The 24,313-nt window shown below is 38.4% G+C and overlaps 2 protein-coding genes across 3 annotated transcripts in view; one reads left to right on the top strand and one right to left on the bottom strand.

Moving 5' to 3' along the window:
- Positions 1–3,647: 3,647 nt before the first annotated feature.
- LOC106083416 (uncharacterized) lies at positions 3,648–18,504 on the bottom strand. Its single transcript, XM_013246378.2, has 4 exons — positions 17,631–18,504; positions 7,737–7,930; positions 7,365–7,639; positions 3,648–4,008 (listed from the first exon to the last, which is right to left on the bottom strand). The coding sequence occupies exons 1-4, from the start codon at positions 17,680–17,682 to the stop codon at positions 3,732–3,734; spliced, it is 798 nt and encodes a 265-aa protein (XP_013101832.2). The 5' UTR covers positions 17,683–18,504; the 3' UTR covers positions 3,648–3,731.
- LOC106083425 (muscle LIM protein Mlp84B) overlaps positions 17,944–24,313 on the top strand; it is an 88,888-nt gene continuing 82,518 nt past the window's right edge. For both annotated transcript variants that reach the window (XM_013246415.2, XM_013246414.2), the window contains exon 1: positions 17,944–17,956. The gene's annotated coding sequence lies outside the window, so the exon portion shown is untranslated. The remainder of the gene's footprint in view (positions 17,957–24,313) is intronic.

Below are 24,313 nucleotides of genomic sequence, written 5' to 3'. Positions count from 1 at the left end.
GAAACACAAAATATATTAATAAAGAAAAAAAAAAAATAATTAAAACTAAAAACTTGTTTCAATTCACTTATTTTTACTATGCAATCTGCAGCGAAGTCTGCTTTTGCCTCAGTATATCTTACCAAAAAGCCTTAGTATAGGTCAAGAAACCTTAGCATAGGTCAAGAAGCCTTCTATTAAAAACCATGGGACGTATAGTGGACACTATGTTAAAGAGTTCCTTGTGAAGGCCTTTAACAATGGAGGACCGACACACTAATACAATTCTAAAATCATTACCAGTTGGACCAGGCTCTCAGGTTCGTATAATCCATATTCTGAGGAACATATCGATAATTTGAGAGTCTCAAGGCATAGCGTTAAAAGACAGGTGATCGCAGAGGATGCTACCAGGTTACATTATTGTCACGCCTATGGGCGACTATTATAAACGGTCTACTAAGGTCTTCTTTGAACCAGTCTGTTATGCATACGGTGTTTTAATAACTCTTAGGGAAAGAGATCTGAATGCTGTTATGAGGAAAGCAGAAGGGGTCTTGTTCTTGAACTTAACCCTAAGAAACAGAAATCTGTCCACAGTTCCTAGACAAAACGATCTCAATATCGTACAGAGTTCTCATTATGCAGAAAAGCCATATGCTCGAAATGGAGACAAAATACAACTGCGCAAGAGTGCAAGATAATATTGGGTTGCCCAAAAAGTAATTGCGGATTTTTTAAAATAAAGTAAATGCATTTTTAATAAAACTTAGAATGAACTTTAATCAAATATACTTTTTTGCTCTTTTTTTCTAAAGCAAACTAAAAGCAACAGCTGATAACTGAAAGAAGAAAGAATGCAATTACCGAGTCACAAGCTGTGAAAAAATTTGTCAACGTTGACTATATGAAAAATCCGCAATTACTTTTTGGGCAACCCAAAATATCTAAATCTGAACCGACTTTCAAGCAGATCGTTTGAAAATTGCTGTTACTGCGGCCATTTAAGTACAAGTCGGGTGATACATATATATGGGAGCTATATCTAAATCTGAACCGATTCTATGAAATTTAGCATATATGTTAAGATCAGTAACAAATCATTTTGTGCCAAATTTTGTGCAGATCGGTTGAAATTTGTAGCTACTACGGCCATTTAAGTGCAAATCGGGCGATACATATATATGGGAGCTATATCTCAATCGGAACCGATTTTTACCAAAATCAATCGCGTTCGTCCTTGGGCCAAAAAAGTGATACGTGAAAATTTTCGTGATTATTGGACAACAAATACGACCTGCACTTTGATTACAAGAATACATGGACTCACAGACGGACATGGCTAAATCGAATCAGAAAGTGATTCTGAGTCGATCGGTATATACTTATCAATGGGTCTAGCTCTTCTCCTTTTTAAAGTTGCAAACAAATGCACAAACTTATAATACACTGTACCACAGCGGTGGTGTAGGGTATAAAAAACGAAACTCATATTTTTTTTATGCCGAATTTTCTTAAATAAGTTTAATGAAAAACAAAAACAAGTAAGAGCGTTCGACCGAGCCGAATTTTATATACCCTCCATCATGGATCGCATTTGTCGAGTTCTATCTCTTTTTAGGCAAATAAAGAATATTGAATAAGAACTGTTATACTATTGGAGCTATATCAAGCTATAGTCCGATTCGGATCATAAATGAATGCTGAACATTTTAGAAGTCATTGTGTAATATTTCAGCTCATTCGGATAAGAATTGCGCCTTGTAGGGGCTCAAGCAGCAAAATCGGGAGATAGGTTTATATGGGAGCTGTATCAAGCTATTGTATTAATCAATTAAGACCATATTAGACACGTATGTTAAAGGCCATGAGAAAAGCCAAAATTTCTGCCAAAACGGATGACAATTGCGCCCTTTAGAGGCTCAAGAAGTCAAGACCCAAGATAGGTTTATATGGCAGCTACTTAGCGCAGTTGTTGGAAGTGATACCAAAACAGTACGTGCTAAATTTCACTCAAATCGGACGAGAATTGCGCCCTTTAGAGGCTCAAGAAGTCAAGACCTAAGATTGGTTTATATGGCAGCTATATCAAAATATGGACCGATTTGGCCCATTTACAATCCCAACCGACCTACACCAATAAGAAGTATTTGTGCAAAATTTCAAGCGGCTAGCTTTACTCCTTCGAAAGTTAGCGTGCTTTCGACAGACAGACGGACGGAGGGACGGATATGGCTAGATCTCGATTTAAAATGACGATCAAGAATATATTGTATATACTTTATGGGGTCTCAGACGCATATTTCGAGGTGTTACAAACAGAATGACGAAATTAGTATATCCCCGTCCTATGGTGGAGGGTATAAAAATAAATATTTTTTGGTCGACCGGGGGACTCGAACATGGGTTTGCAAGTCATGAATGGCATGGGAATTTTGTGCTCTATACCTAAAGAATTTGTTGAAAGTCAGTGGAAAGTTACAACTAAAGAATTTATTGAAAGTCAATAAAATTTCAATAATTTTGTCTGTCAAGTCTCATGTAGAGACTTACCAACGTACTTCAACAAAGAATGTCTATGATTCAATGCTTAAATGTTGAAAATTTAATGTTTCACATACAAATTTGGTAGTTGGTTTTTTCAACGAGTTATTATTTTCTGTGTGATTTATAATTTATCCTCTCTTGTGGCGGTACTTTTATAATATGGAGCACTTCGAGAGTGTATCTCCTTTTATGATTGTTCTCCTGCGTCGGAATCTCCACATCATTTAGATTCGTTTTGTGTCCTGTTACCGTGCAATGAGCTGTAAGTGCCGTTTTCTGTTCCAAGGGACTTCCATAGGTATTCTGGTCAGATTTTTGTCCCGAGAAAATATTTTTTTTTTAAATTGTTGAACTTTTGCAGTCCTAATTTTTGTAATTTTTCTACCTATTCCGAGTTAAAGGGTTAAGAGAATTCTATTAAAATAATTATTTAACTTATCTAACGAATCATTCACAAATCACTCAACCTAATATGACATTGGGGCAATATTTTTGAATAGAAATGAAAAGACATAAATTTCTCTTCTCAGTGATGGTCATTAGCTTGTATGTGCGTACGTCATTGCTTTACATACATATGTCTCTGAAATGTATAAAATTCTATAAAAATAGATATGATCTAATATTGACAAAGCACCAAATAAATGGTGGCAAAAACTAAAAAGTTTATGGGCGACGAGTTTATTTCACTATATGACGATCAAACATAGCCACAGCTGACATTCACGCGCAAAACACAGCCTCCTCGCCTTAGAGCAGGCAAGGTATTTTACATGAAAATGAAAAAAGTGCTAAAGGATAAGTAGTGTTCTGACACTTTGTCAGGGCCATACAAACAACACAAATCTAATGATGTCAATTCGTAATATAATTTCTTCTCTATTTTGAGAAGGTGGGTTGGTTGGGGTTAATGACAGAACAAAGCTGTAGCCAAGGTCATAATAGCCAAGTGACTATTATAATAATAATAAAAATTATTATTTTGTTTTTAATTTATTATTAATTGGTCACAAATTAATTTTTTTTTATTTTTCTATACCAGTTTTTGTTTATTTATTTTTATTAAACATATTTTTTATTTGATTAATTTAAATGTAAGTATGTTGACATGCATTTTTTGGTATGTACTCTGTACTAGTTTTTTTTATTAATAATATAAAACAATAAATGATAAATATTAAATATTTTTTTTTTTTTTGATTTGACTAAAACATCAACAATGTCACAATAACAAATAATATATTTACAACAGTTTGTGTATTAACATTTAGGGCACCGCTATCTGCATTTTCATTAAGTTCGGCTGCCTCAGCTTTAGCCGAGATGTTAAAGGGCAAGCCCTCAAAGGAAACATAACAATCAAAATTATCCGAACCATCAGCATTTTGAGCCACTGCCGTCAGGGATGCATCAAAATGGGCATTTTCTCGCAGCACTACATTGGCCTTATCCATGGTTATAACCGTGTTGGGATTATCCGAACTAAAATGAAAATAAATTTAAAAATTTTAATAAAATCCATAAAAATTAAAAAGACTTTTGATTTTCTTTTCTTCAAAAATCCAACTTTAACAAGATTTTCTATGAAAATCTAGTTTGAAGAAAATATCAATAACATTTCTGGTTTTCAATTGGTCGTCCCAGGCCAATATACGCCCCTGCTTCATTTGACTGACACCCTTGGGAGGTCACCTGAGGTAATTATTAACAGTTAAGGTTAATGAGCTAAAGGTGCCCACAAGTTCCATACTAACCAGGATGCACTGAATAAAGTTAAGTCAAGCAATCAGCCGACATACAGTTTTTTTTTTTTTTTAATTTTTGGCAGTACCTGGCATTGAGGATGTCAACTTGTTCTCTTTTTACATTCATTCTTTGTTTAGGTTTTTTTCTATTTGATGAGAGATTTGACATCCCTAATGATGTTCATGGGGCCTATCCACTTTACGTTTTCGCAAGTGACCTAACCTTCTCTTAGCAATCCTGCATACTAACACATTCTTGTAAAAAAAGAAAGAACATATTTGAAACAAGTAAAAGCGTGCCAAGTTCGGCCGGGCCGAATCTTATATGGATTGCATTTGTCGAGTTCTTTTCCCGGTATCAATTTTTGGGCAAACAAAGGATAGAAGAAAAAGGTTCGATTCGGAGCATAATTGAATTGAATGTTGGAGACCATAGTAAAAGTCATTGTGTAAAACGTCAGCCAATTCGGATTAGAATTGCGCCCTTTAGGGGCTAAAGAAGTAAAATAGGGATATCGGTTTATATGGCAGCTGTATCAGGCTATAGACCGATTCAAACCATATTTGACACGCATGTTGAAGGTCATGGCAGAAGCCGTTGTTCAGCCAAATCGGATAAGAATTGCGCCCTCCAGTGGCTCAAGAAGTCAAGCTTAAAGATCGGTTTATATGGCAGCTATATCGGGTTAAGGACCGATTTATACCATACTTAGCACTGTTGTTGGAACGTTGGAAAAACGTCATGCCAAATTTCGGTCAAATCGGATAGTAATTGCGCCCTCTAGAGGCTCAAGAAGTCAAGACCCCAAATCGGTTCATATGGCAGCTATATAGGGTTATAGACCGATTTGAACCATACTTAACACAGTTGTTGAAAGTCATAACAAAACACGTCGTGCCGAATCTCAGCCAAATCGGATAGGTTTTGCGCCCTGTAAAGGCTCAAGAAGTCAAGACCTCAGGATCGGTTTATATGGCAGCTATACCAGGTTATAGACCGATTTGAACAATATTTAGCACAGTTGTTAGAAGACAAGTGTTCTGACACTTTGCCATCGTAGCGCAGAGGTTAGCATGTCCGCCTATGACGCTGAACGCCTGGGTTCGAATCCTGGCGAGACCATCTGAAAAAATTTTCAGTGGTGGTTTTCCCCTCCTAATGCTGGCAACATTTGTGAAGTACTATGCCATGTAATACTTCTCTTCAAAGAGGTGTCGCACTGTGGCACGCCGTTCGGACTCGGCTATAAAAGGAGGCCCCTTATCATTGAGCTTAAAAATACTTGAATCGCACTGCACTCATTGATATGTGATAAGTTTGCCCCTGTTCCTTAGTGGAATGTTCATGGGCAAAATTTGCATTTGTTAGAAGGCATAACAAAACAAGTCATGCTAAATTTCAGCCAAATCGGATAAGAATTGAGCCCTCTAGTGGCTCAAGAAGTCAAGAAGCCAAGATCCAAGATCGGTTTATATGGCAGCTATATCAAAACATGGACCGAAACCAGCAAAAGTTAAAAAAGAATACCGCCTGTAAAATTTCAGCCAATTCGGACAAAAATTGTGGCTTTCAGGAGCTCAAGAAATCAAATCGGGAGATCGATTTAAATGGCAGCTATATCAGGTTAAAGACCGATTTAGATATGACTTGGCACAGTAATTAGAAGTCATAAGACTTCTGCAAAATTTAAGTAAAATCGGATGAAATTTGAGGCTTCCAGGGGCTCAAGAAGTCAAAACGGCTGATCGGTTCATATGGGAGCTATACCAGGTTATAGACCGATCTGCATCGCACTTAACACAGTTGTTGTGGGTCGCAACAAAATGCTATGTGCAAAATTTCAGCCAAATCGAATGGAAATTGCGGCTTCCAGGGCCTCAAGAAATCAAGTCGGGAGATCGGTTTATGTGATAGCTATATCAGGTTATAGACAAATTTGAACCGTATTGATGCAGTTGTTAGATGTCATAGGAGAAAACTATGTGCAAAATTTAAGACAAATCGGATGAAAATTGTGGTTTCCAGGGAGTCAAGAAGTCAAATCGGGGGATCGGTTTATATGGGAGATATACCAGGTTATAAACCGATTTGGACCGTACTTGACACAGATGTTGGAAGTCATAACAGAACACTACATGCTTAATTGCAGCCAAATCGGACAAAAATTGCGGCTTCCAGACGCTCAAGAAGTCAAATTGGGAGATCTGAACACATATGGCCCATTTGCAATCCCCACCGACCTACATAAATATTAAGTATCTGTGCCAAATTTCAAGCGGGTAGCTTTACGCGTTCGACCGCTATCGTGATTTCGACAGACGGACATAGCTAGATCGAATCAGAATGTCGAGAGGATCCAGAATATGTATACTTTATAGGGTCGCAGATCAATATTTCGAGGTGTTGACTAGATTTGTATACCCCCATCCTATGGTGGTAGGTAAAAAACCGAAAAACCGGGTTTTAAAAACCGCACCACCCTACCAAGACGCAAACGCTGATGTCGGTATAGCATGTGTACCGCCTAGTCAGAATGAGTTCAGCATTGCATTACCCGACTGAAGTAAAACAAGGCAGCAGAATCCGATGGATTACCAGCTGAACTGTTTATGAGCAAAGGCGACATACTGACGTTCACGAAGTCAAACCAGAAGATATGTTTATATAGGGGCAACATTTTTTTTATAGATCTATCTAGAAATGTTTTCGGTATAGATGGTAGAGGGTACGTACCAAATTTTATTCGAATCGGATATAAATTGAGACTTCTTGAAACTCAAAAAGACAAATTTGGAACGTTGGTTTATGTGGGACCTATATGCCAAAATATACTCCGATATGGCATATTTACGATGCTAAGTGAGCTATATGTATAAAAAGTATTTTTATTGAAATTCAACTCAGAAGACGGAAGGACTATCAGGGCGTAGATTAATATGGGGGGTTAAGTGCCTGGGATCTGTCCAATCCCCTATAAACCCCAAGTGGACAAAGTGGGACAAGATTGTAATGCCTCGTATTCAAAAATTTTGATAAAATTCAAATTTAGCCAAATAATTTTCAAACAACAGTAACAATGTTTGTATACTTACACTAGTGTTAATATGGGCTTTGGAAAGATATTGCTAACGGTACACTCCAGATGGGTTTCATTTTGAACCTTGCGATCATTAAAGCTGATCTCATCATCACTGATATCCACAATGTGCAGATCCTTTTCCATAGATTTGTATTGGGCTCCTGTGTGCACGGAACACCTATAAGTGCCATTCAATTGGATATTAATGTTGGTGAGAGTAAGACCACGATACTCATGATCTGGTTCATCCGAAGTTTTGCTCAGCTCAATAAAGTCCCTAAAATACGGCTAAGAGTAAAAAAGAAAACAAAACAATATAGAACAACTTAAGCATAAATATGACCTACATCTGACACCTAAGCCTTTAGGTAGATGTTTTGCTTACCAGTACTGCTGGTTCATGGCCTCGTATCCATTGGTATATGAGTTTATTGTTCATAAACCATTTAACCAATAAGTTAGGCTCATTATCGCTCAACTCGTAATCACAATCCAAATTGATGGTGTCATTTGAATCATTTCTGCTTATTGTTACCAGATTTGGTACAGTAATATCGTTTATGACAATGCCATGGATAGCTGAACAATATAAAAATAAATAAAATTAAATATGATAAACAAACAATTAGTTATAACAAAGTTCAAATGTGTTCCCAAATGAATGCATTCACGAAAGATTTCGATAGTGTTACACAAAAGGAGATTTAAAGAGGTAGCATCACTTATACAAACAAAAAGTGAAAAGGTAGAGTGATTTTTCACGCGCACTCACTAGAAAAAAAGGTTGCTCACAAAACGCTCACGCACGACTTTTTTATGTCGACTCACGTTCACGAGACAAACATTTTACTCACGACTCACGAGAAAATCAGGACTAACGAGACACTCACTAAACACTCACGACTCACGAGAAAATCACAACCCACGAGGCACTCACGAGAAAATCACGACTCACGAGTCACGGCTTAACAAATATTTTTTCATGAAGCGAATAATAATTTTTTCTTCTTGAATCGTGGGTGTCTTCTGAGCGTTTTGCGAGTCGTGAGACTTTCATGCAACGTGAGTGTCTCGTGAGTTGTGATTTTCTCGTGAGTCGTGACCATGATTTCACTCACTCACGCTCACGCACGAAGAATTTTAATTCAATAACGGTCACGCACAGTCACTTGACTGGATTTAGATCTCACTCACGAATCACGTGATTCAAGCGTGACACGACAACTCACAAATCACGTGCACACCTTTTTTGATAACTTTTCTTGTCAAAATGTGTGTAGGCTATTTATAACAACTCTTTGAATACTATGGTTATATAGACAGATTTTTAATGTGTAAAGTTCGAGGTGGCAGCACTGGTTGATATTTGTATCCAAACGTCATGTTTGAAAGTGAAAATTATTCAGTATACGCTGCCATTTATTATCAAGTGAAAATTGTTCAGTATACGCTGCCATTTATTATTAACATACTTGCTCTGCGACAACAGCTCGATGGAAGTCCACGTTTTTATCGAAAAATTGTGTTGATCAATTAATCTCATTTCTGGCTAAAAGGCACGAAAACAAGCCACATTGATACATCTGGGGTGAAGAACAGCCACTTCCTTACAAAAGTAACATTCGGTATGCATTCCGAAAAAACGACAATTTAGTGTGTTTTATTGGCTGGTAGCATTAAGACGACCGTGAAAGAAATGTTACCGTCAACGGCAGTAGTGTAAAATTGGGCCTAACGAATAAGCCATTTAAACCGGTTAAAAAAAAAAACAAGTAAAAGCGCTTTAAGTTCGTCCGTGCCCAATCTTATATAGATCCTCCACCATGGATCGCATAGTACAAGTTCTTTACATGACTTTTTCAAATATATAGATGGCCGATTACTGCCTTAGGTGTATGTCCATAGTAGCATGGGGCGGATTAATATCCGCACCCCCTTTTCAACCTAGCCTAACCTAGGAGGTATAGCAAGTCATGGACCGATATTGACCACACTTTTCATGGCTGAAAGAAGGCATAAAAAAATACCATATTCAAAATTTCAGCCAAAGCGGCCAGTGATTGCGCCCTCTAGAGGCTCAAGATGTAAATTCGGACTATCGGTGTATATAGAAGCTACATCAAGTTACAAACCGATTTAGATCATACTTAGCGCGCATCTATTGGAAGATGAAACAAAAATTTCACCCAAATCGAAAAGAAATTTGACATAGTCCGCTGATGCTATTTCTTGGTCGAAATTGAAATCGCGATACGGATAGCCAGTCACATACACCAACACACTTTTGCTTACTTTTAAATGTTTTTTGCTATACTATGCTATATACTGAAGAAATCATTAAAAAATGGTCTAAAACCAGACAATATGCGCAATGGAATCTCAACAGAAATTGCGCCCTCCAGAGGCTCAAGATGGAAAGATCGGTTTATATGGGAGCTATATCAGTTTATAAACCGATTTGTACCATACTATGCGCTGTTGTCGGAAGTCTTAGCCAAAAAAATTGTGTAAAATTTTAGCCAAATCGGGTCTAGAGGCTCTAGAAGACAAATATGAAAATCGATTTATATGGAAGCTATATTAAGTTATGGACCAATTTGGACCATACTTGACACAGTTGTCGGAAATTATAACTCCACGTGCAAAATTTCAGCCAGATCTACAATAATAAGAATTATGCCCTAAAAGGCTCAAGAAGTCAAAATGGAAGATCGATTTATAGCAAAAAGGCAATTTTTTTATGAAAATTCGATTAAGGACAAACTTCTCTTATAACAATGGGTGCAGTCCGATTCAAGCTTAAGCATAATGATAAGGGGCCGCAAACAACTCTTTGGGGAGAAGTTTTTACACGACTGTCATATCAGACCATCACACAGGCTGGAACTTTGAGCTCCAATCTGTGTGGTGTTCTTCGCTGGGAGCGTTTGCAGGTTGCGGATAGTGGAGTACTCCATACGGAATAGCTGCAACTGCAGTCGCGGACAATCAAAGTGGAGAGTATCAGTGAGAGGCCGGGCGGCACCTGCTCTTGCACAAATACTTTGTGCCTATGATGCTCGATATGACAAGGCGGGTTATTAGCGCCTTTAAAAAACCAATGGCCACCCTGCCACCAGGAACTTGACGAGAATCGTCACCACCACATAAAAGTGTGGCTACAACAACAACAAAAACCAAATTGGTTTTGGATTTTGTTAGGCATTTATTTACGTCCCACCGTGTATGATTTGTCGAACAAAAGCCAATGCTATATAGAAATATTCTTTCGCAAACTATGGGTATTTTCTTATTGTAGTTGCCAATCGATGATCTCACATTTTATGTCATACATAAACATACATTAAATTCTAGTTATTTTTAAATTTTCTTTCTAGTTAATGTAAACAAGTGTGGATGATGGGGGCGACCCCATATCCCACATCATTGGTGATGTTTCTTTAAATGTACCTGTGTTGTTTGAAGTTGAATGCCAATCAAATGTTTATATTTGAAAGAGGGGGCATTCCTCATTTCATAAAACAAGGATTGTTCTTTTATAATTTTTTCTAATTAAATATGGGGTAATAAAATTTAGGATCCTTTGAACTTGAAATCCTCATGGCTTCACTCCCCCATGTTGGTGACATCTGCGAATCAATTAGTTCTCTACTAGGAGACAAAGAAGGAACGTATATACATATTAATGGACTGCTTTCGCAACAGCCGTTCAACTCCATATATAGAGGATAGGCAACCAACGCTATTAAATGCCGGATTGATCTTCATGTTCTATAATGAGATGTTTGGCAATGTTAAACAGCTACCGAATTAATGCCGCCATTCTTGCATCATACCATTATCACCACCAGCACGGAGCATTGAGCTCCGATCTGTGTGGTGGAGAGCTACCGGGCTCGTACACAGGTTGCAGATTGCGGGATGATTCGAATACGAAGTAGCTGCAAATGCGGTTGCGGATAATCAGCGGTATCGAGTGGAGTCTCAATGATAGGCCGGGTGGCAACGGCGCTTGCTTAAATACTGACCGCCTATGGCAAGGCGAATTTTTGGCACCTTTTAATAACCAATGGCCATTACGTTCCCCCAGCGATCGGTCCAATGGACCGCAACGAACTTGCTCATCTTTAGGAGTTTGACGAGGAAAGCTACCTTCACATGCAATGTGGCAAACATTAATCACCGATTGGCATAAATATCTTCTCAGACAGCCAGGCAGCCATTAAATCTGAACACAAAAACCGCCCTCGACTGTCGCAGATTTCTCAACAAGATGGCTGATTAGATTCACCTGTTTTGGGTGCCGGGCCACAGAGATATCCAAGGCAATTTTAAAGTGGACGAGCTTGCGATACTAGGAACTACCTTACACATTCCAGGGAAACTGGAAGCTGTGGGTATGCCTCTAGCGACATGTAAGCTTAGTTTTCAGGATGAAACCGAAGGAAAATCAATGATAGATGGTCACAAGGAGGGGGCTGTGAGCATTCCAAAACTATGTGACCTAATCTAGACTTGAAGAGGTCTACCGCTTTGCTGTCAGTGTATAGAAAAGACGTCTCAGTCATTGTGCCCGTCATGACAGGTCACTGTCTAATCGGATGGACTAAAAGTTGCCAGTAACATTTGCAGAAGATTTAAGGACATCGAAGAAGAAGAGACTATAGAATACCTTCTGTGTGTGTCTCGCACACCGGCAGTCAGAAGGTTCTCATTTTTTTTTTAAGTTGTTGGGCTTTTTAAAGCGATCTGGATGGTTCAACGGTAGGAACTTGGAGGCATCTTCCTTCTTCTGTTCCTGTGATATCACAATAGACGAAAACGTCTATGTGAGTCTGATGGCAGACTGCCACTTAAACCTAACCTAATGGCACAGATCTATGCCTGAAGGACTATTGCACATTCGGCAGTCTCAGAGCATCAGAGTAGATCTATAACTTTGTGTCAATCTTGGGTACATCGGTGAAAACAGAGGTCTAATTGAAGATCAAATCAGTTTTGGTGCCAGGCAGTCTGAAAACTTTCTACAGTACCTAGAATGGAACTGTGTATAACCGTCCTCCTTTAGCATTATCCTTCCCCCCCAAAAACACAACCTTGGCGATGCAGTTGCAAATACAGATCTCAACATCGCTTTCAAACCTGACAGTGGTGTGAATCGCAGATCCTTCTGCTCACCTTCATTTTTCTTTTTCAAAAACTATTTCGAATCGAAAACTAGGCCAGGAATTTTGCTTCCTGCGACAACCGCAGTGTCCCAATTACAGATGGGAGACAAGGATGAGCCCTTCCGCCTTCTCTTTTCTCTGGATTATAATCGTGCGCAGGAACCTAAGTCAGCACTATGTCAAGAGCCTAGAGTTTAATCAGGGATTCTACACATTCTGCCGCACACTTTGACCCCACCGTCATCGAATTAACGTGTTTGAGCGCCAACACATAAATTCTAAATTTCGAGGTTGGTAGATCCCTGCCAGGATCTCAATTACGGATATCGTAATGAAACAGATCTCAGTAATCTATCAAAGTCAGGAGTATATTCCCAAATGAATCTCCATATTGAAGCTATTAGTGAAGACCGAGGTCTCCCCGTCCTGAAACATAGCATTCAACACCCAATTCTGTCGGCCGAGAAAGCGACTTCTGGAGTCCCTCCCTACCCATCTTTGGGATCTAAAAAGAAACTGTGCTGCTACCTGTACCCGTTTTCCCTCAGCATTTCGAACTTCTTAAGGTCCTTTTAGGCTTCATTTTAAGTATCGCTACCAAACCTGCCTGCGGTCCACAGGTCCAAACCATACCAGTGATTCGACGTGTACATTATGGTGGGTCAGGGGCTCATAAAAAGTCTTTATTGTTAAAAATCGAAAGCTCGATTTTGATTTTAGAACCATGGTTTCTTGGGCAAATTTTCATAGAAATTGTTGTAGATCCCGAAATTTTTAATCAACAAAACGGTTATTAACGTTTTGTTGATTAAAAATTTGACCACCCTAGTAGACATCCAGTAAATCACCTTTGGGTTAATTTTCCTCTTGCTACAGAACTCCTACTGTAAAAGGTGCACAGTGCATTATATGGCTTGTTTCTATTAAATTTCCCATGAAAATTCCATTAAGGTACAGGGGAGACATCTCCCATATCAATGAGTGCAGCCCGATTAACGTCTAAGCTCAATGTTAAGGGGCCTCCTGTTTATTTCCGAGTCCAAACGGTGTGCCGCATAGTGACACCACTTGGTAGAAAAGTTTTAATACGGCTGGATACCTCACAAATGTACCCAGCATAAGTTAGCGGAAAACCACCGCAGAAAATTTTTTGATGTTCACGACGGGATTTGATCCCAGTCGTTCGGCATCATAGGCGGACATGTTTACCTCTGCGCCACTGTGGCTTCTTTCTCCTGTATTCATTTTCCAGAACTATTTCGAATTAAGGACTAGGCTCGGATATATCTGATAAGTTCAAAGTGATGGTACCTGCGGTGTAGACCACATCGCAGGTAAGTCCTTCGACCTTTTCGAATATCCTAGTATGAGTCCCCCTATACAGATGCTTAACCACACAACCACGGTGATTACCGTTCACATCCAGTACATCATCTTCCTACAGAATATTCTACCACAGAAGGGGTACAGTAACTTCTACGGCTTCTTTACTTCGTATTCCTTTACCGGAACAACTTCAAATCTAGGATTAGATCCAGGTATATAGCCTCCTTCGACAACTGCAGAGTGATCCTTCACCCCTTCCTTGAAGCCCATCTTGACAGTCGCCTCAGAGACATTTCCATGATCTTAATGATTGTCTAGAGAAATTGATCGAATATCATATCTGTGAGGACTTTGGTTGTTGATATCACCGATCACCAAGGGCCCTGAATGAATGTCCTTACTGCAACTTATATATATTTCTACACATTTTTTGATAAAAAGTGATGGTCAGTGGAAATCCTTTGTTTTTTTATACCCTCCACCATGGGATGAGCGTAGCCCTTGCCAGTGTAGGTTAGGTTAGGTTTAAGTTGAAGTCTCCCATCAGACGTGTTCGTAGATTGTGATACCACAGGAACAGAAGAAGGAAGAACAGGTAAATTTTGAACTGTTCAGTCATCTAGTTGAGAGATCTGCGACAGTCGAGGGCGGTTTTTGTGTTCAGAAATACGTTCACCAGAGATTTAATGGCTGCCTGGCTGTCTGAGTCAATCGTCGTAATGACATTATATCTTAGCCATTCCACCACTTCCTTAATTGCAAGGATCTCCGCTTGATGCGCATTGCAGTGGTCGGGTAACCTTTTCGATATGACCAGTTTTACATCTTAAGAGTACACCTCAAAGCCCACCTGGTCGTCTAGTTTGGGACAATCCGTGTAGAAGTCTATGTAACTTCTATTACCAGGGATATCGTATTTCCAATTGTTTCTATCAGGAATAGTGTATCAGTGGGTGTCATCCTCAATGCGGCTGTGATGCACAAACAAGCCATCATATGGATTCGGTTGAATATTGAGCAGTAGGTGGACTTTCGAAGCGCCGTCCACCAGACCACAACATCATATAGCATTATAGGTCTGACAACTGCAGTATATAGCCAATGCATGAGGCGCGGTCTAAACCCTCCAACTTTTGCCAATGGCTCTCTTGCAGGTGATAGGGTAATAGTTGCCTTTCTTGCCCTTTCCAAAATTTTGGATTTGAAGTTCAATTTCCTATTCAGCAAAATACCCAGGTATTTTGAGCTTTCTGTAAATGGAACATTCTCTCCACCCAAGAAGACAGGTTCCACTTTAGGCTACTTGTATCTCCTGCTGAAAAGAACTTATTCTGTCTTGCACGGATTTATACCTAGACCACTTTCGGTAGCCCACTTCGCTGATGCACGTAGAGCTTCCTTAAGTATATCTCTTAGAGTGCTGGGAAACTTTCCCTAACCGCAATTGCCACGTCATCAGCATACGTGACCATTATTACGCCTCGTTCTTCCACAGACGAAAATATATTGTTAATGACTATATTTCAAAGTAGAGGAGACAGTACGTCTCCTTGAGGTGTTCCTCTGCTGAGCCATCTTTTTAGATCCACAGATGCCAAGCCTGCCGAAATGAATCTTTTAGTAAATTAATAACTTTATAAACTTTCTTACGATAGAGTTGATGCCTAGAAATTCCAACTCCTTCATGATTTACATCGGTTTTTCATTATTGAAAGCACCTTCAATGTCAAGAAATGCTACCACCATTGCATATTCCTTGACAGCGAGAGAACCCTCTATGCTGCTGACCAGGTCGAGAAGAGCTGTTTCAGTGGATTTGCCTTTACTATATGCATGCTGCTGCTGCGACAGGCGATCTCCAGGGATCTTTGCCCTAAAATAGGTTTCTATCAACTTTTCAAGAGTCTGCAGCATAAAAGAAGACAGACTAATAGGACGAAAATCTTTCGCTTTCGTGTGGTAGGGGTTTCCTGCTTTCTAAATGAAAATGACCTTCGTGTCCCTCCATACCACAGGTATATATGACATTCTGATACAAGCAGGGTATATCTCCCTAAGCCAGGGAACCAGTCTATCAGACACAGCTTGTAATTCAACATCACAACATACATCATTAGGGCCTGGCGACTTAAAGAACTCGAAACTTCCTATCGCCCAAAGGATTTTCAGCTCAGACACAATTTCCCCTCATAGCCTCCGACGAATGCATGCCAGTCTTATCAGTGTAGGTCAGTTTGGATTATAAATGGGCCATATCGGTCCATAACCTGATATAGCTGCCATATAAACCTATCTGGGATCTTGACTTCATAAGCCCCTAGAGGGCGCAATTCTCATCCGATTTAGCTGGAATTTCGAATGAAGTGATTTATTACGACTTCCAACAACTATGCTAAGCATGATTAAAATCGGTCCATAGCCGGATATAGCTGCCATATAAACTGATCTGGGTTCTTGACTTCTTAAGCCTCTAGAGGGCGTAATTCTCATCCGATTTGGCTTAAATTTTGCATGAAGTGTTTTGTTATGACTTCCACCAACTGTGCTGAAAGGGATTCAAACCGATCGATAGCCTGATATAGCTGTCATATAAACCTATCTGGGATCTTGACTTCATAAGCCTCTAGAGGGCGCAATTCTCATCCGATTTGGCTGAAATTTTGCATGAAGTGTTTTGTTATGACTTCCAATAACTGTGCTGAAAGGGATTCAAATCGATCGATAGCCTGATATAGCTGCCATGTAAACCTATCTGGGATCTTGACTTCATAAGCCCCTAGAGGGTGCAATTCTCATCCGATTTGGCTAAAATTTTGCAGTGTTTTGTTATGAACTTCCAATAACTGTGCTAAGTATGATTCAAATCGGTCCATAACCGGATAAAGCTGCCATATAAACCGATGTGGGATCTTGACTTCTTAATCCTCTAGAGGGCGCAATTCTTATCCGATTTGGCTGAAATTTCGTACAACCGTTTCTCCCATGACCTTCAACAAACATGTAAAATATGATGTGAATCGTTATATAGCCTGATACAGCTTCCATATTAACCGATCTCTTTATATTACTTCTTGAGTCCCTATAGAGCACAATTCTTATCCGATTTGGCTGACATTTTGCACAATGACTTCCATAGTCTTCAACATTTAATTCATTTATGGTCCAAATCGGACTATAACTTGATATAGATCCAAAAGCATAACAATTCTTATCCTTTATTCTTCGTTTGCCTAAAAAGGGATACCGGGCTAAGAACTTGACTAATGCGAACCATGGTGGAGGGAATATAAGATTAGGCCCGGCCGAACTTGGCACGTTCTTAATTGGTCATGTTTAGAATTAACAAAAAATTACCACTAACTATTAGTGGTAAGAAAAAATTCATAAGAACTAAAATTTTTTACTATTCACTTTCTTCCCCCATAAACCTTTGAAAACATCCTTAAACATTGTTTTGGGGCCGATTGTTTGACCAGTTGGATGATCTCACTTTTTCTATCTACATGTAGCGAAATTTTGTTTTAGATTTTTTTTGTCGTTTTCTTATGAGAATTTATATGTATATATAAATGTCGCATATAAGCATATACATTTATCATATTTTTTTTTTTTGCATACATTGTTATTTATAATACATATATAGTTTTTGTTCTTTCGATTTCTTCGAACGAACGAACATTCGTACTGGGGATACACACTGAACTGAGTTTTATTTTAGTTTTACTTTTGAGAACTTTTTTTAAAGAATTTTTCGTTTTTTTTTATTTGTTTTGTTTCACAATTACCTTGGCTATATAAAACACATAAACTAATAGTTACTAATAAAAATAATTTCATTATTTCTCTCGTTTACAAAAAAAGACGTTACAAATACGAAACTACACCGATGAACAACACACGACACGACACTCCACGACGAAAGTTAAGCACAGAAATATTTGAAAAATATTTTCGGAATTTTTAAAAAAAAAAATTGTTCCAACTTTTGTGTTTTGTTTTTCTATTTGGTTGTGGTGGGTAGCAAGACCACCAATAATTTTCGTATGTTTCACTTGCTTTATTGGCTCCAGCTATAGGCCAAGCGAAACTGTATTGAAATGTTGTTTTTTTGGATTTTTCAAATCACTACAAACGAACTAGAGAGAGAGAGAGAAACAGCGAGCGAGAGAAAATCCACGGTTCCTTTCGATTTTGAGAAATATTTTCGCTTGATGATGATGAGAAGGAGGGCGCTGTTTCTTCTTCATAGACCGTGGCAACCGTAGGTATCCAAAAGTGTCCAACAACTGAGGAAATCCGTTGTGCGATCATTTTTTCGGTTTGAGTGCGATACAAAAATAACGTTGGTCGTCGTTCCAAATGGTTGCCTCAAACGTTTGCTGTTGGCAAAAGGCAACAAGGCAGGCAGCAGGTTTGCATAGATTCGGTGGTGTTAGTGGTGTTGGCAGTCGGTCTTTCGCTAGTATATTTTTTGTTGTCTTGTCATGAGCCATGAGCTCAAAACGTTCAACAAAACAAAAACAAAAACAACAATTGTTTTGTTCGAAAGGAAGAAATTAAGAATATGACCAGTGGTGCGCCCTGTTTGCTATCTGTTAGGTGGTTGCGTTCGTTTGTTCCGTGCACTTTACTGCAAGCAGAGAATCGTTGTTCGCCACTCACTCAGTCATTGTCTGTGCCGCATGAGGAACCACCAAACAAAGGAATGATACGGTTTTTTGAAAACTTGAGTAGTACACAACGGCTGCCACCACTATCATATAGCCGTCAAGATGTGATAACGTTGGCAGCAAGTCATTAGAGATGTAGATGGAAGCAAAGGTTTTTTAGGAAAACCGGTTTAGTATTTATGCACAAAACAAAATATATTTTTAAGAAAGGATAGCATTAATAACACAATAGCCGATATATAGGGAAAATTGGCGACAGATATTTGTATATTAGTTAAACCTTAAACACACTGATAGAAAAAGACATTGCAAATTCAGGCATCAATGCATTGTGGTGGGACTTGTATGGAAAAATAATTTCTCAACGAATTCTAGCATTGAATCGAAGACATTATTTGTTGAAATACGCAAGTAAGTCCCTACAAGAGAATTGACAGAAAAAAGTATTGAAATTTTGTTTCTTTCTTTCAACAAACTCTAATTAATTGAGACACTTATTATTGTGCAGTAATACTTATTGAGTTATTTCATCATAAGGAAGATGATGTCAGTAGGTTAGAGAATACGTGCAAGACTTCCAAACATGAGATCATGAGTTCAATTTGTTTTTAAGAATAATAATAGAGAGTGACAGAGGTAAACCCGAGAGCAGCAGTAAAATGTATGAGACAAATCAGCGCGAGCCGAACAAAGAAAACAAAAACACCATCACCCGAAGCAAAGCACATGCGTTGGCTGGTTAGATGGTTTTTTGACTTGCTTATAGAAATATTGTTGTTGTTGTTATATGTTGGCTTGCAAAGAGTGCCTTTCAACAACAAATCTGTACTTTGGGTCGTTGAGATTCAAAATAATTATTGCAGGAAAATTAACAACTTTCGTAGTTGTTTTTCGACGTTGTTGTTTTTCAAACTTATTTTTATCTGTGTATGTTTAAGAAAATTAATATATTTTATAAACATTTTCCACAACCAAAAACAGAATACCCTCTTTAGATGTTAAATGGGCTACTGTGTATAAAACTAATATCAGTCAATAGGTACTAAGCGAAAATATTTCAAATTATATAAATTTCAAAAAAAAAACAAAGTGTAATCACTTATCTATGCAGCTAAAAACCGATCAACCGAGTTGGGACATTGCAAATAAATATCCCCTCATTGCACCAACAACACATTCAAAACAAATTGTATAAGAATGATATAAATGTATGATGTTTGATGTTATAAACATTTCATACATTCGATATGAGGTTGTTTTGTTTAATACTCAAAATAGATCGTGTTATAGAGTGGTGTCTTCATTTTTTCCTTGTTTTTGTTATTGTATATCAATTTTGCGTCTTTTGTTATTGTTGTTTTATTGTTTACACAGTGAATTACTTTACATTTGAGTGAAAAAACCGCGTCAGTCATGGTTTGTTTACGTTTAACTTTCGCTCCTGTGATCTATCTGTGTGTGTGTGAGTGTTTTCGATTTGCTGTCTTTCAGACATAGCTGCATATGTGCAATGTGTGTTGTTCTCTCAAGTATTTATCATTGAGGGCGAAACGGCTGAAAGGCGCGCACACACACACACACACACCTATATGCCAAAAAGCACTAACCGTGGTAGAGCCGACATAAATGTTTAACGGTCACTAACTTCCACCCCTTTAGCTTGATAATTTGCTGCTGCCGCTGCTGTTGTAACTTTATATTTCTTCATATGAGTATTTCAATCGTCGTCTAAAGTAATTTAAAAAAAAAACAAAACAATAGAGCGTGCCATCCATACCACCGCGCACAGCACACCTGCAAGGTGGTGTTGCCCTCTTTGCCTACCTCACATTTTTTTTAATTTAAAGGTAACATGCGGCGGAGCAGCAACCCAAGTGTGGAGAGTCAGTCATTGAACCACCACCAACTTCCCCCTGTTGTTGTTGTTCTTATTGCCTATTAGATTTTGTTTAGTTTTTAATTTCCTTCCTCGAAATTATTGGAGTTAAGTTCCAAGTGTGGCTTGAGTCATAGTTGACTGGGGTGGTTAGTTGATATGAAACATGTAAGGCAACATCTGTATGTATGTATGTTAATCAGTTTATTAAAATGTATGGCACAGGCACATGTGTTATATAATGGCACGATCGCTAGAAATGTTTGTATCCAACCCCCAAAGTGGTGACCATTAAAATGTTAAGATACACATGCCGGTGTTTAGTATTGATTCTGACTTGAAATATTTAGAATGCTAAACAATTTTGTCACACTAGCCCAGTTAAAGAATGTAAACAAAAATGTACAGCCGGATCAAATGATGCTCGTTGGACAATAACATGGATGAATACGGATGAAGAAGCTGGGCCTTTATCGAAAACAAGGGAACTGGAATCCACAGTACGATTATCGGGTCGTTAAACTAATCAATCTGAGTGGAGAGGAATGTGGCAGTCATTTTAAAAGCGCAAAGAGGGCTGTGGCGAATATTATGTAGGTCGGCGGTGTCGGACCTCGACACCGAACCCTTAGTTCGAAATAGGAACGGAAACGGTGTCGAAGCATGTTTTCTCAACTCCGAACCGGACTGCAGCTTGAAAACTCCATAGCTCTAATCTTATGGAGAGTTAAGTAGGTTTAAGAAAGCAACGAGGAGGCCACAACGGCGCAGATGTTAGCATGTCCACCTATGACATGCAAATTCTGGCGGGACCATTAGAAAAAAGAAATTTCAGCGGAAAAAAGAAATAGGAGGTCCCTTATCATTGAGGGATTTCAGCATGAGGAAAATAGGATGCATATGACCAGATGAAAGAATATAGGTTTGGAGGAAAGGCTACGAAAGGTCTCGCACTACTGAGCAACGAGAACGGTTCTAAAAATGATCTCTAGCATTTGCTTTCCCGACAGGAAAAAAATAGTCGTCGGATACCGTATTTGAAAGTAGAGCACGATGCTAATATTTTTTTCAGGGCTAAAAGTCTGGGGACCACCTCACCTCCGAAAACACCCCTAAATCGGACAAAAATATTTACCGATCATGATAATATGGCGCTCAAATGAAAGGTATTTAAAAGTAGAGCACGAAATCCATACCCACATTCGGACCACGTTTCAGGGGATACACACCACCCCCTAAGCTAACCAACCACCACCCTGGGGGCCTTCCCACTCCCAAAATTCCCATGAGAATATTGGGCTAAAAATAAGCTTTTTAAGAATGGAGAACATCTAACATCCACACTTAAATGACCCTAAACCCTCCGAGCGAATTCATAGACCTATAAAGATATTATGGGATTCACATAAAAACATATTGTTATATTGTTAGTCAAGCGATATACATATATTGGGTTGCCCAAAAAGTAATTGCGGATTTTTTAAAAGAAAGTAAATGCATTTTTAATAAAACTTAGAATGAACTTTAATCAAATATACTTTTTTACACTTTGTTTCTATAGCAAGCTAAAAGCAACAGCTGATAACTGACAGAAGAAAGAATGCAATTACAGAGTCACAAGCTGTGAAAAAATTTGTTAACGCCGACTATATGAAAAATCCGCAATTACTTTTTGGGCAACCCAATACTACAATATATTGGTAGCATGGTATTTCACTAAAAGCTCCTTTAATTGTGGAAAATAAATATTTAAAGGAAAACTTTGTTTCATATAAAGTAAAAGAAGGCGCAGCGGAGCGGGCCCGGTTCAGCTAGTTTAATATAAAAATCAATGCCTAAACATTTAAAAGCTTTTCTGTTGTTTTGATTTTCTAACCTTTTGGTAATTCCAACAAAAAAATCAAATTTCGTCAAACTTTTGTATAAAAATCGAATTTCGACGAAATTTTCTATAAAAATCGAATTTTGACGAGATTTTCTATAAAAACCAAACTGAAAATTTTTAGAAAAATCAAATTTCCAATCTTATATATTAAATCAATTTGTGTTTGTTTGTTGGTTTGTTTGTATGTTCCTTATAGACTCAAAAACGGCTGAACCGATTTTCTTGAAATTTTCACAGATGGTGCATAATAACCCAATGGTGAAAATAGGGTACTAAATTTTTTGATATTTGAAGTGGGGCGGGCCATTCCCCTTACCCTAATTTTCAGAAACGCCATATCTCGGAGATGGGGGGTGCGATTGAAGCGAAATTTTGTGTGCTCTCTTATAGTAACCTGCAAACAAAAACTTGGTATTCAAATTTCGGATGGGGGGGTGCCCCACACCAAAACCCACCAAATATATATATATATATATATATATTGGGTTGCCCAAAAAGTAATTGCGGATTTTTCATATAGTCGGCGTTGACAATTTTTTTCACAGCTTGTGGTTCTGTAATTGGATTCTTTCTTCTGTTAGTTATCAGCTGTAACTTTTAGCTTGCTTTAGAGAAAAATTGTAAAAAAAGTATATTTGATTAAAGTTCATTCTAAGTTTTATTAAAAATGCATTTACTTTCTTTTAAAAAATCCGCAATTACTTTTTGGGCAACCCAATATATACACCAATCACGACAATATGGGACTCAAATGAAAGGTACTTAAGATTAGAAAACGTATCTGATATCCAATTGTCGGACCAAGTGTTTGGGGTACCACCCCAACTCCCAAAACACCCCTAAATCGGACATATTTACCGACCATGGCAATATGGGACTCAAATGAATGGTATTTGCGAGTAAAATACGAATCTGATATCCAAATATGGGACAAAGTTTCTGGTGGTCCATCCCTTCCCAAAAACACCCCCCAAACAGGACTTATTTACTTACCATGGCAATATGGGGCTTAAATAAAAGGTATTTGAGTGTAGAATACGAATCTGATATCCAGATGTGGGATATAGTGTTTGAGGACCGCCCATCCCCGAGAACATACCTCAAAGAAGACAAATTTACGACCATAGCAATATGGCACTCAAATTAAAGATCTTTGGAAGTAAAGCACGAATCTGATATCAATGTTCAGGAAAAGTGTCTATGGGGCCACCCCACCACCATAACACCACTCAAATAGGAAGTATTTGCTGACCATTGCAATATGAGGCTCAAATAAGAGGTATTTTAGAGTAGAACACGGATCTGATATATATTTTCAAAGCCAAGTCATTGATAGGCCGCTCCATCCCCCAAAACCCGACTATGGAAAAATGGATCTAAAATAAACGGTACTTGAGAGTGGACCACAAATCTGACATCAACATTCGGGACCAACTGTCTAGAGGACGCCCCACAACCACCATAACAACCCCGAAGTAGGACATATTTGCTCACCAAGACAATTTGGGACTTCAAGACAGTGGAGCTCAATATTCATAATTTTTAGGGCCCATACCACAAAACGGACATATTTGCTGGCTTTTTCAATAAGTGGTTTAAGTGTATGGTATTTGAGATTAGAAAACGAACGAATTTGATATCCAATTTTGAGGCCAATGGCAATATGGAGTTCTCAATATATGAGAATAGAGCACAAACAGCAATTTTTTACTGACCATCGCAATATGGGGCTCAAATAAAGGTATTTAGGAATAGAATACGAATTTCATGTCCAAATGCAGGACCATGTATTTTAGGCATCACCCCTTCCCCAAAACACCTGCCAAAGGGTAAAAATTTTTCGACTATGTCAATATGTGGCTCAAATGAAAGGTATTTGAGATTAGAAAACGAATTTGATAACCAATTTTGGGGCCATGTGTTTGGGGGACGCCTCATCCTGTAAACTCCCCTCAAAACCAATTGCAATATGGGGTTTAAAAAGTGGTATTTGAGAGCAGAGCACGATGCTGATATTTTTCCATGGCCAAGTGTGTG

Source organism: Stomoxys calcitrans, chromosome 5 (assembly GCF_963082655.1).
Source record: "Stomoxys calcitrans chromosome 5, idStoCalc2.1, whole genome shotgun sequence".
Classification (NCBI taxonomy): Eukaryota; Metazoa; Arthropoda; class Insecta; order Diptera; family Muscidae; genus Stomoxys; species Stomoxys calcitrans.
Note: the sequence above shows the minus strand (reverse complement) of the source record. Positions and strands in the feature narration are given on the sequence as shown.